At 31.4% G+C, this 13,896-nt stretch overlaps 1 protein-coding gene across 1 annotated transcript in view; it reads right to left on the reverse strand.

Moving 5' to 3' along the window:
- The window catches only part of LOC118188695 (ubiquitin carboxyl-terminal hydrolase 24-like), a 208,863-nt gene that overhangs the window by 27,558 nt on the left and 167,409 nt on the right, over positions 1–13,896 (reverse strand). Inside the window, exons 53-54 of the mRNA XM_035359190.2 lie at positions 8,807–8,925; positions 5,034–5,147 (exon numbers count right to left, since the gene is read on the reverse strand). Of these exons, the coding sequence (XP_035215081.1) occupies positions 5,034–5,147; positions 8,807–8,925 (233 nt within the window). The remainder of the gene's footprint in view (positions 1–5,033; positions 5,148–8,806; positions 8,926–13,896) is intronic.

The raw sequence follows: 13,896 nt of genomic DNA on the forward strand, positions 1-13,896 counted from the left end.
AATTAGTGGCGAAAACACGTACAAAGCCCTTGTCTACTTAGAACATCAACTGGACAAGCTTGATTGACGACGGGGCAACACTTTTCTGCGCACATCCGACAACTTCCGTACTCGGAGAACATGGGATGTCGGGCAGACCTGTTTTTCAGAAACAGCGACATCTGGCGGCCCGCAAACTGCTGTCGACTCTTCGAGAGTGGAATAGCCGTCCTGGAGTATTTCCTACATTTTAGTGGCCTCCTAAATTTTAACATCTGCATTAAATTACACCGCTAACAAATATTTCTAAATATTGCATTTTAAAAGCAGAGTTCTGGTCTTTTGTACTGCATTCGGATGTCCACTATTCAGAATAATCTAAAATCTGGACCTCAAAGCCACAAACATTTTTTTTTTAATTAATGCTTTACGCAAGCGCATTTGATTTTTTCTTCCATAATAAAACATGTGGAGATTTTCCCTTAAAAATTTCAATTCTTATTTTCACTTAATCACTAAATAAAATACCTCATTATGGAAAAACAATCATGTAAGCATAAATTTGCGAGATTAATAATTTGGCTCTGTAGCTTCGTACTCGCCATACATCTCAAACCGAAACATTCCCTATTTTATATCCCTGACGCCAACCTGGCGAGTCATTATTTATTATATTTTGCTTTCATCATCGCATATTTATCAATACATAACAGCTTCAGCAATAACTCATGCTGTGATGTCTAAACTTTTTTTTATATTAGTAATTGAAGAGTATGGCAGCCTTTTATGCTAACATTACGCTTGGCAATGATTTTTAAATGCTCTAAGAAATATTGACAAGGAAAAATTCAACAAAAATTTCTTTTCATATGCTAAAAATAGATTTTGTTAATGAAACTCATAAGCCAAAAGATTACATTTAGTGCTATTTTAATTAAGAATAACTGATATGTTATTCACCATAAACCCAGAAGCGGCAGCAGAATATGTCGGCACCGGACGGCAGAATTTAGGGAAGACAAAATTTTGGAATTTGGGGAGCACCGAGTGGCAAAATTAAGGGATGAGAAGTATTTATGATTTAGGGAAAGCACTGGGATCCACAGTTTAGGCATTATGAAAATTTAGAACTTAGGAAAGCGCTTTGTAGCAGAATTTAGGACCCATAGAAACTGCACCAGGCAGTATCGAGCGTTGGCCCTAGATAAAGCCTTAAGTATATGTGGGAGTTTATTTATTCAGGACTCAGATTAGTTTGAAGCACGCACAAGAAATAAATGTAGGTATAGTAAATAACTAAACTAATACAATTCAGGCTTAATTCAGTATGCAATAGGAACAAGACAAAATTTAGCGAAACAACTTGGCTTTCATCGTCAATCTTGTAATACACAGCCAATAATGTAAAACGGACACTATTAAGCTAGGCTAAAATTATCTTTACTGATTCTAAGGCATTTCAATTTATGTAGCAGACTGCGCTGCTCTCTGAACTTCTAATTTGATCCAGCTTGTTATTTTTTACAGACTGTTATTATTACGGCAATTTTATAAAAACTAAGCTTGAACTTTCGATTATGTTGAAAAGAGTTTCCAATTCTGGAGTTGCCAAAGGATCTACAAAGCGAAACCATGTTTCGATGTCCATTAACCCTTTCAAGATGGTCGTCCCATATACGCATTCCCTAAGAACGTCTCTTACAGCCGGGTGTCCCATCCACACATCACTAGAGATTGCACTCAGACGGGTGATGCATATACGCATTTTAAGCTGAAACGTTTTTCTGAAGGCCACTAGATGGCATTCTATGTCCATTACTTTTGAAATGAACACAGTTTTAAATTCCTCACCTTGAGTTTGATATATGTTGCCTGACTTTGGTATTTTACTCATCAGCTGTTGCGAGAGTGGGGGAAGGGAAAGCATAAACAGAGGTGGAGTCTTTAAATCGCTGCATGCTAATGAAAACATTCTCATGTCTGATTTATACCCAATTCCTTTTTTTAATCTATTTTTTCCCTCTACAATGTATGGTCTTTTAGGGCAACTGTGTGGAGTTCTTTTATGTTTTGCCTTCAGATATATTTCCGTTTCTTCTCTTTTTATTTAGGAAAGCCTCACCGCCAGTCTATTATGGCGGGAAGGCACTATTTATCATAGGAAGAATACCCTCGTATGGTTAGTGAACCATTTACTAACGTAAATGAGAGTGATGATTCATTTTCTAAAGAGTTAGAATGTGATATTTTTTCTAAGAGTTAGAAAGTGACACTTCTCCGTGCTTCGAGATTTACCACACTCAGTCTTCATTTTAAATTTTATTACTTACTGTGGATAGTCATTATTGTGTTGTTTTATTAATTTTAAACTTTAATGGTGGATTTTATCAATTAAAACTTTGGAATAATTTGAATACCACTTCCGAAAAATATTTTACAAGATGACCAATTTTTAAATTATATTTTCATGTAAAATAAAGAAAAAAATTATAATAAGTACTAATTTTAACATATATAAGAGCTCAAGTAATAATCTAAAATGATAATTAAAATTATGATGCTAGAAGTGAAACTTTTTTTTTCTGATTTTTTTTTTTTTTTTTAAATAAAATTAGGCTTAGTGATGCAAAACCTCCGTCCTGTATGGTGACTGCCTTCGATTCCCTTCCATCCCGCACGAGCATCTTAAACAAAGGTGCGCCGTCGTGAAAAGGTTAAAGAAAAAGTGGAATTGCTGCAAAAAATGGATAAAGGCATATCCATCTCAAAATTATGGGAGGAGAATGGCATTGGAAAGTCCACTGTATATGACACAAGAAAAAAGGAAAAGGAACTTTTTGAATTTCTTGTGGAAGCATCTTAAACAACTTATATTGAAAGAAATGTTTAATAAAGTAAACATATAAATATTAAGCTTTCTTTAGTAAATTTTGATACCATTTAGATCACAACTGTTCTTTATTTCATAAATTACGATTTCATATTTTTAATTGTATAATTTCTGCATGCTATCTCAGATTTAAATTGATGATCTATTATCCTGAAAAATTTCAAATCCGGAATCGCTGAAGTCCCGACCAGTCCAGATTTTGGACTTTGTCCGTACATAATAACTTCAAGTACAACATCCATACTAAAAACTGCAGCCTAGTGATGAATTATATCTCTGCAACTACACAAATACACTGCCATCTAAATTACTTGTTCTCAAATATAATGCCCAGTGACAGAGATGAGATGTTCAATTGGTGTTAACTAAAGAAATAAAAGTGTAGTTTAAAATAATGTCGCACATAACTCCAACCATTCCAAAATCTACTACTATAGTTACTTTCTCACAAAAATGAGGCAAATACCAAAATCAAATGGACTGCTTCAATTATACGTACAGATGAGATATGTATTACTCTTGTGATGAAACAGGAAATAATAAAGATAAAACTCAATGGCCTGAATGTCTATGAACATTTTAAAATATTCAATTTTTAAAATTACTACTTTCAAATGCTAGTCAGACTAGTTAACAATGGAATTCACGTGACTATGTTATGTGAAGAAACTACTGCTCTCAGTATATTCCTGAAAATTAGCATACTGATTTTGCCAGTGTTTCCAGGTTTAACTCCTATACAAAGCCCAGACTGCTTGTGATTGTCATTCTAATAAATTACAGGCACATAAAAATTTGTTAATATTTTATGTCCTTTAGTTGGCTGTCAAGGAAAACAAGGATATGGGACATTTGGATACCATCCACTGTGGAGTTTTCAATCAAAACTGAGTTGGTTTATTTGCTTGAATATGGCAAAGCACTTGAGGGCTATCTGCCCAAGGAGAGGGATGCCTTCATGAAGGACTTTCTAAGGTCTCAGATACATGTTACATATAGGAAAAGCTACCCCCCCCAAAAAAAAACATGCATCCAGCCTGTTTACTGGGGTTCAACTGCTGGACCAAACTACCAGTGTTCATGGACTTTACCACTTGGCTGCTGATGGGCTGCAATCAAAACTGGAATGAAACAGAGCAGGATTCCAGAATTTTACATTTAATTTATTTTTTAACAGTTTAATCCTCTCCTACTTTTACATACCTTACATAAAAGGCTACAGTTTCATAACCTTTAGTAATTCTAAACAACATTTCAACTAATATTATTAAAACAAAGAAAATATGCATGACTGTTCGTGAGGTAGCTGGACCACTTCTTCAAATGAATGGAAATATTTATAGCAAAACCAGGGGATTCATTGATGCCTAAACACAAAAGTTCAAATCCAGCCTTGTCTTTGACTTATTTTATTCAAATTTTTCCAAAATGAAATTTACCAGCACACATGTGACTGAATATTTAATTAGTTTCTGTCTCATTAGTGATATAATAATTGTAAACACTGTTTCTATACTTCAATAAAATAACTCTGCTACTTCTGATCACAAATTATGATGGTTCAACAAAAAATCTCTTATCAATATTTTATTTTTCACAGTTCATTTTTAATTTAGATACAAAAATCTATGGAGTAATCATTAGAAAACATAATATATGGAATATGAATAATATGGCTTTAAACCAATTTTCAATTTCTAACACAATTTCAATAACACAATTTCTAACAACAAATTAAATATTAAGGGCAAAAACTGCACAAATATTTTCATCATTAGTTTATTATATTTATAACATTATTTACTATATTTTTCATCAATCTATTGTTTTTACAACAACCTCTATCTTGAACTATTTATTGCCCTACAGAAAAGTAGAACATTAAAAAAATAAAAACCAAACATTACTTGAAAATATCAAACATAATCTTTAAAAATGCTAATTTGTTTTGAATCATACATATAATTCATTATAATAAATTACACTTAAAAATTTTCCAATGAGATCAATCTGTTATTCTATTATTAGTTCATGTTCAAGTATTGAAACATTAATACAAAATTACCTATAATTATCTATTATCCTTCAATGCATGGGAGAACAAATAAACAAATTTTGAAATTTAGATTATAAATGCAAAATAAAATAACACAAAGAAGCATACCATAATTTGACATATAGCTGTAGCTGAAAAGGTTTCACTGCAAAAACAGCACTGCACTATCATGTCAGTAAACACAGATATTGATCCTGACACTTCCCGACAGGCGCTAACAACCTAAAGAGATTTTTAAAAAAGTAAAAATTTCATTCAAAGACAGAGAAAATGATTTTGCTTTAAACATTTTCTTATAACAAATGTTAAGATGTCTTTTCCTTCAGTTACAAAATAACTATTTTGCAGCATATATATATATAGAATTAAAAAAAAATAATGAAAATATTCAGACTTTGAATGGGGATATTTCTATTAAATGATTTAAATGGAAGAATATTTAACTCTTTTAGGTTTGATAAGCACAGAAATGCTTATGGAATATTATAAAGAAATTTTAATTGTAGGGGAAATCAATAATCATTTATATAATAAATTTTGATTCATATTTATGATTAAGTTTAATAAAATTCTAGCCTAATTTTTTGTTTACATATAGAAATCAAAATTTCTAAATATTTGATACCAAAATGATCAGAATATTTAGTATACAATACATTTACAATACTATAACATATTGTAACATATTATAACATAGGCAAATTCTGTCTACTAACACAAATTATAAAATGCTGATGTACAAAAATACAGAGTTAATAACATTTCACTCTTTAAAGCAGTAAACAATAGAATTATAAATTTTATAAATTAACAAATAACTAAAAAAATGGTAAATAATATACATTCTGCAGCAATTCACACAGGTTATATTAGGTTATTTGAATATGGCACAGTATATGAGGACTATTTGCTTAGAGAAAGAGACACATGTGTAGAGTCTTTTAAGATAAATTGGTTTGTTAATATTTTGCAAATAATTATAAATACACATATTTATAATCACTTATACATATTTATAATATAATAATTATAATATGGTTGGACAACTAGGGAATTCAGTTATAAATCAGGTATGAGATTTAGTGGTTAGCTAAATTATGAATTAGGGTTTACCCTGAGAGTGATTTGAGGAACTTTATAATTTATTTCATATGCTAGAAAGGAATAGCTTAATATCTGCATTCTCCCTGAGTTATTCCCAGCTATTGTTTTGATTATTTTCCTAATAAATTGTTCATTTCTTCCTGTTTATCTGGAGTTATTATTTAAAGAAATAACGATGATCTTGTAGCTTGCAACAGTATTTATGTTACACATGGGAAAAACCAACACATGGGAAACTAACCAGGTAGCCAGCCCATTCGCTAGGGATGGAATCTAAGTCAAATTCCCAATATTTAGTGGCCTTAATCATTCAGCTATCAGTGAAGCTGGCAAAGCAACAGAGTACTATATATCAAAATTTAATTACATTACACACTACAAATAAAGCATTCTGTTATAAATGAAGAGAATAATCTGGTCATCTACATCATTTACTTTATGAGTTTCACAGAATTCATTCTCTTGGATACATTTTTAACATAACAAAGCTTTTCTAATATTTTTTTTTCTTTTTTTAACTCTATCTAACAGTGCAAGGAAATGACTTCTACGGAGCATATTCTTTAAATCAAATATTGCGTTACTTGTTAAATAAATAGCACAAAAACAACATGAACTCTCAGGAAAACAATGGGTTCTAATAAATTAAAGATATTAAGTATCATTTATATCCAAATACACACAATAAATTATAGCTTAACAGGTCACGTGTATTACTTTGGATACTGTGATAAACATTCATATTTGGCCACGTGTATTCTAAAGGAAAAAAAAGTCTATGTATAAGTGAATGAGGTAATGGGTTTTAGGTGATCCAATGACAACAAAATTTTGGCTGGTAATACTAATTTTTTGACCAAATGGGCCTTATGCATCCAAATAAATATTAACTAATTATGATCTAAAAACATATATAAATATCATATTTTAAAATATGTTACATGACATTAAACATTCATGATATGTCAAATAAATAAATAAATAATAATGGCTAAAAACTAAATTTTTATTGGTGTGTTTCCCCTAAAATAAAAGAAAGTCTTACATTAATTTTGGCTGCAAAAGACACACTAGGGCTTATTTTGGAAGCACAGTAATAAACATTTGTTCATGATGAAGAAATACATTTAGTTGTCTTACTCTGGAACATCGTCAAAGCACCAAATCATGAATTTCGGCCAGAATTTTTTGTGACTTCACTTCCTCTAAGACCATTGGCCCTAACCTTTCATGTTGAGCAACAAGACTTTCTTCAAATTAGCTCTTCTTGTCCATGTAACCTGCTTGTAAGACATAGTGAATACAGCTCTTTGTTATTTTATCCCATGCATTCTTCACTCAAGTTACGTTTTCTTGTAGCTTAAGCCTTAACAAAGTTTCCTCACTGATTTCTCTCCATTGTATTTTTAATGTAGTCAGTGACTTCCGTGTGCAAATGGTCTCTAAATGGCTTGTTTATTGCAATATCAAGAGTCTGAAGATATGGTGTCATTCCTGTGGGAATCATTATTTGATAAATTCTTTCTGCAAGGAAGTTCTTCATAGTTATATCATGATAAGTGCTGACAGGATCTCACACTAGCATACCTCTTTGGCCGCCTCATAAAACAAGTGGTATAAATAAATCAACCTGCGTTCTAATTGCTGACAAGCTTTTTCAGCCTCAAGAACATAAATACCTGAAACATATCATATTTTCTCTTTTTTGCCCTTAAGACATGGTTACACGGGGAAGGGTTCTTTCCATCAAGATGACTTGGGAAAATACATGTAATGCAAGCACTTTCATAACCAGTAGAGGTCATGTATATTGCAGAAGCACTCCTCTGATCAATTGGTATTCTGTTGACCCATAAACACTGCACTTTCATCCACAGCAATCATGTTCATAAGTTGGTACTTACAGAAGTCAATGCCATCAATTAAACATTTGAATGCAAGTGCACATTTAATCACTTCAGTATCTTCCAGTTTGAACAATGTTGTCAATCTTCTCAGGGACAGTCCATATTGCTGAAAGAAGCTATCCACCCAGCACTGTGATGCTTCGAATTTGTATTTGTCTGACAATATGTCTACCTGTGTGCCACTACAGGGGTAAATGCTTAAATATCATCCTTGTGAAGTTTTTGTTGTCAAAAATCCATTCACACATGATGTGCTATAATTTAGGAAATATTGGTTGCTAACCTGATCCACACTTACGCTTCTTGGCATTTCCCTCATCGACCTGTTAACCAAGGTTATCATATTCTGTTCACCATTTTTAGATCATTCATAGATCCAACTTTTCCTCCTTGCAGAAAGTTGTAGGATTTTTTCCTTCCACAATTCCTTTTTTGCATTTACTTTATCTAAGCATCAAAATTTATTATCCTTTAAATTTATTATTAAATCAAACGCTAAATGTTTGTTGCTAATGTGATGTATTGAGTACTGAAGATTCAAATTTGTTGCACTCATGTCTGCTTGTTTCATATGTGCAAGTACAACCTCTGTACTTGATCATTCGACAATACGGCATCCATCTTGCTGCTGGCTCCATCCTAGTGATGACCTTAACTAGGGCTTATTTTAGGAATACCCTGAAAAATCATGCTGAAGCTTATTTTTTGATTAGGTCTTATTTTGGGGGAAACATGATCTATGAGCATTGAAATGTGAAACACATTTATTTAAGAAGCATTTAATTTATATTTTAATTAAAATTTAACAAGAAGCAGTTTTATCTTGAAGACAAATAATTTTAATTTATATATTAGAAGACAGACTCAGACCTCTTGGATATATCTACATGCACCTGGACCATACAATGCATCAGAAATTTCCTGAGGCATAGGAAGCAGTGTTTCACTAGCTGACCATATGGACGTTCTCTCTGCAAAGTTTTCAATATCTAAAATAAAATTAATTTGTGTGAGAAAACTAAACCATAAAAGTTTACCAATAAGTGGTTAGAAACTAGATACATGTCCTAGTTTGTGCAATATCACACATATTAATTAATTAATTACTATTATTTAAATAGAATAAAATCCTGGAGAAGTGTTCAGTTAAAACTCATAAGTCACATAAAAATCTGAAACAATAAGTTTGAAAAAGAATAAATTTTTAAAAAGAATTAGAGGTAATTAATTGGAAGAGGGAGTTTTTTTTTTTTTTTTTTTTTTAATATATGTACCTGTTAAAGTATTGCAAAGACACCTCTTTCAACATATAGCCTCCAATTTTATGCTATCAGTATATTAAAATACAGGTAAATAATATCTAAATTTATTACTATTATTATAAGATTCATTCTATTTAAAAATTCATTAATATATATATCATTTATGCCAGTAATCTCTGAGACTGCACAGTGACAAAAAGGCTACTAGCTATTATTGGAATTAAAAAAAAAAAAAAAAGATTTGCAAATTCTAGCCTTCCAAATGATTGAACAAACATTTTTAACACTTAAATTATGTAAATGAATCACTGGTACAAAAATGATGAATTTAAATTAAATCAGTTAACTCTAGTCCAACAACATACTATACTATTATTTTACAAACAAATAATAAATACATATATGTTATCTATTCATGTAATTTCTCCCTCTCACAAAATCCCCATCAGCGTTTCAGCATATTGTTTAGAGCTTTAGATTTATAGCAGCATTATACAAAATATGCACAGCTTTGTTTAATTTATAAAACAGATTAAAATGGAGAACTCATTTAAAAAACACATTAACCAATTTTGGAAAAGAAGGGGTATAGGTCCTCTAGTAATAGCATACTTGCCAACCTAAGTCACTCAAAATTCAGAATTTTCTCAGCAACAAAAAGAATTTTAAAATGATAAAAATATTTTTTTTTAATAATGAATTAACTTTAACAGGGTTTGTACACTATTCTGCACTCGAAAGTTAACTACTTTTAAGGACAATTAATGAAACAAATTAAAGACCTATGAGCAAATGGGAACTGAATAAATTCAATTAAAAATATTATCTATGCCTGAATTCCACTTTTGCAATAGCATCCTAAAAATAAAATAGATCCCTAAATAGGATGCATTATTATTAAACATGAATTAATTAACATAATTATCAATAAATTTGAGAATAAAATAAAACAATTTATCAAGCAGCATTAAATATTTTACACTTATAATAGTTGAACATATTTGAAAGAAGATGACATTTACGTTTTACTAACAATTAGCTTTATGATGATTTTTTTAATGTCTCATTTTGTCACATATTTGCTCGGTCTAGAGGTTTAGTAAATAGCAGGTAGATTTTTATGTCAAACGGCATACGTTAAAATGAGAAGTGAAATCATAATCAGCATGATTCACAACAATGACTGAATGTTATCATTGCTGCTGCTTGTTTAGAGAGAGACCTGCTGATTAGAACAAACCTGAAAGGCCTGATGTAGGCACAGTTGGCAAGTTTTGAAAGTTAGTCAGGCTCTGTTTGATGCAGTTACTGTTGTAGCTTCGTGTAGAGTTCCAGGGGTTGTAACCCAGTTAATATACTTTAAGGTTCCAATGAGCCACTAAATCACCAGAGGTGATATGTTATTTTGTATTATTTTAAGTCTCAGCAGATGCGAAGAATAAGTTTTACTTGAATTTACACATTTTTGAGTTTTAGCTTGTGACCACAGTGAGGATTAATGAAAGGCAATAACTTGCTTTAATATGCAGAGATAATTTTTAAGGATAAGCACTTAGTTATAATTAATTAAATTAGGAAGTTAGATAACCTAAGTTATTATGGATTTACATGGCCACAACTAAATTTTATTTTCCAACAATACTTGTTAAAAACGCACTATTAAAATCAAAATCTAATAAAATTTCACAGTTTAAAATACATGTAATTTATGACATTGATTCTTAAACAATATTAGAATAATTACACATTAAAACCTACAAAACACATATGTTTTCTAACAACAACACTCAACAAAATATTTATGCATCATTTTAATTTGAAGCCTTCCCAGACATTTTGGCTAATTTTTATCGATTTCGTTCTATTTAAGCATCTTTTCTAACAATTTCAGAAATTTGTTTCAATACACAAACCAATGTTCTCATTAGTTTTTGTATGCTTTGTCTGTTAACGTCAATCTCTCCACAATGTACCTATGAGGATTTACTTGATTTGGTAAAAGTTAAATAGTCCAAACCCCCCTTCCGCAAGTGAAGCAAATTATCGCTACATCTGAAAGTAACTACATTATCAGACAAAGGTTTAAATAAACTTCTTATTTAGAAAGAACTTAAAACATAAAGGCAAGTTCTGATGCTAACAAAATCAATTACAGCTCATTGTAACGTAATTAAACAATTAACAAATTTAAACTAAAAAGGTGGACTAGTGGTCAAAGATAACACAATTTATTTTTAATTTAATTTGACTCAGTAACTCTATCATATGAGGAAATAGAAATGAGAAATTATAGTAAAGGCTGAAATCATAAACAACTGGGTAATTTACATAATAATAACAGCACATATTTTTGAAGAATAATTTCTTTTATGAATACAGTTTCTTTCTTCAACACGTTTCCTTTTCTTTTTAGAATTTTTGGATTTAATTAAAAATTTCTGCTATTCTTTAAAAAAAAAATCATTTGGCATGTATTAAAAAAAAGTGGCTAATTTTCTTTCGGCGCCATAGCATATCATAGACGATCTCAATTGCTACGAATTGTGGGCAATCTGAACAGCAACCGGTATATCCGTGAAGTTCTACAGCCCGAAGCTGTTCCCTTCCTTCAAAGCTTGCCAGGCGCTGTATTTCAACAGGACAATGCCCGCCCTCATACTGCTCGGATTGTTAAATCCTTCTTTGCAGCGCAGCAGGTACAGCTTCTTCCTTGGCCTGCGTGTTCCCCGGATATGTCGCCAATTGAACATGTGTGGGATGTCATTGGTCGGGATCTTGCTCGTGATCCCCGTCCTGTTGCGTCTGCAGACGAACTTTGGGTACGCGTACAAACGATATGGAATGCTCTTCCTCAGTCAGACATTCAAACTTTGTTTGACTCCATGCCACGTCGTGTAGCAGCACTTATTGCGGCGCGTGGTGGCCACACAAAATACTGATTCTGATCTCTTGTTCTTGTTTGTTTGCTTTGAACATTTAATCATTTATTTGTACCACTACCACTCAACTGTGTATTAAATTGCATTCAATTATGACGATTCCTTCTTGGTGTTGCAATTTTCACAAACGTGAGTGTATATATGATAAGGGCTGATTACAGAGCTGGTGTGGCAGAAATTCTAGAATTTAGTGACACAATGAAAAACAAAATCCAGAAATGGCAGAACTTTTAGAATTTAGAACAGGCATTGAAAGCAGAATTTGGAAAGGCATTAGGCAGCAGAATTCAGGATCCACAATCCACGGAGATTGCATCAGGTGGGAAAATGCCTAGCGTCAGCTCTGTGCATGATGCATTAAGACATATTACATGAATCTTTTAAATTGTTAGTTTTCAATTTCTTTATTAATAAAAAATTCCTTTCTATAATAATGCCTGCCCATGTGATAAGATTGGAAGCATTTTTGATATTTTCCATGCTTGCATCTAGTGAAAAGTATAGAAAATAAAAGGAAGATAAACATGTTAAAAAAACGAGTCTAGAAGTAAAACATTCAAATATTATGTTTTCATTGTTCTTCCAGATGTTCTCCAAGAAGTAAGAAATTCACCACAAACTTTCTGTAAAATACATACATTACATGTAGACATTTTTTATTTGGTCACACATTTCTGGAATCTTTTAGAATCATGGGTCTATAAATCTTGTCTTCAAATCCTTCTAAACTTTCCAAGCTAAATGTCTAAAATCCTAAAGAAAAATTATCCCTACCATTTCTGTAACAGCAAAAAGCCAGAAATATTTTGGAAAAAAAGGGCAAGGAGAGAAAAAGTGCAAAATTAATTTTATAGAGAAAACTGATGCATATTCTGAGACAATTACATGGGAAAAACTCTTTTTATGAAAAAATTAAAAAGACCTTTTTAATTAATTACATAGCTAATTTGCTTTTGCTAAGAGCTGTTTCATAAATTGTGCTTTATTGCATTATACCTTGTTTATTTTTCAAATTGAAAAAATTGTATAATAAATTGCTAAAATGAACCTTTATAACATGAGAGTGAAAAATAAAAATGTTTTATTTTAATGTTATTTTTTAAATATAATTTCAATATATTAACATTATTTTGTTGAAATTTATAAATGTTACGATGTTTTTAAAAAAAATCGTCAAAAAATTCTTAGATCTCGGAATTGAAAATTTTCTACAGAAACTGATCTTAAAATGGCCAAAATGTTGATAAGTGGCCAAATTTAGAACCGTTTAATAAAAGAATTAACATCCCCAAAAGAGAAAAGTTGTTTAAAAGCTTGTTATTAGGTAAAATGAATTTTGAAATGCTTATGTTTCACTTCTTGCTTAGAAACTCTCCCACCATTTATACAGTCAAAAGTCGTTAATTCGGACACCCATAATCCGGACCTCAAAGCTAAAAACTTTCTGCGCATGCGCCGCGTTGACACATGCGCATAGGCGTTTACGCGTGCTCGTAAGACCTTTTACGTCTGCGCAAGTGCAGAATACGTTTTCGCGTGCGCGTTTTATGTATAACTGACGGTATAAGCTAAAATTATCTAATTATCTATTTCAGTTAATGTTGATGATTGCATTTTTCCTTAATTTTCGAATTGGATCCAGCTTATTATTTTTTGCAGACTGTAAGAGCAATACTATAAAAGTAAACTTGAACTTTCGATTATGTCAAAAAGAATTTCCGATTCTGGAGCTCCCAAAGGATCGTACAAAACGAAAGTA

The sequence above is a fragment of the Stegodyphus dumicola genome, chromosome 4, assembly GCF_044657685.1.
Source record: "Stegodyphus dumicola isolate Sdum_Otavi_A_Nest chromosome 4, ASM4465768v1".
NCBI classification, from domain to species: domain Eukaryota; kingdom Metazoa; phylum Arthropoda; class Arachnida; order Araneae; family Eresidae; genus Stegodyphus; species Stegodyphus dumicola.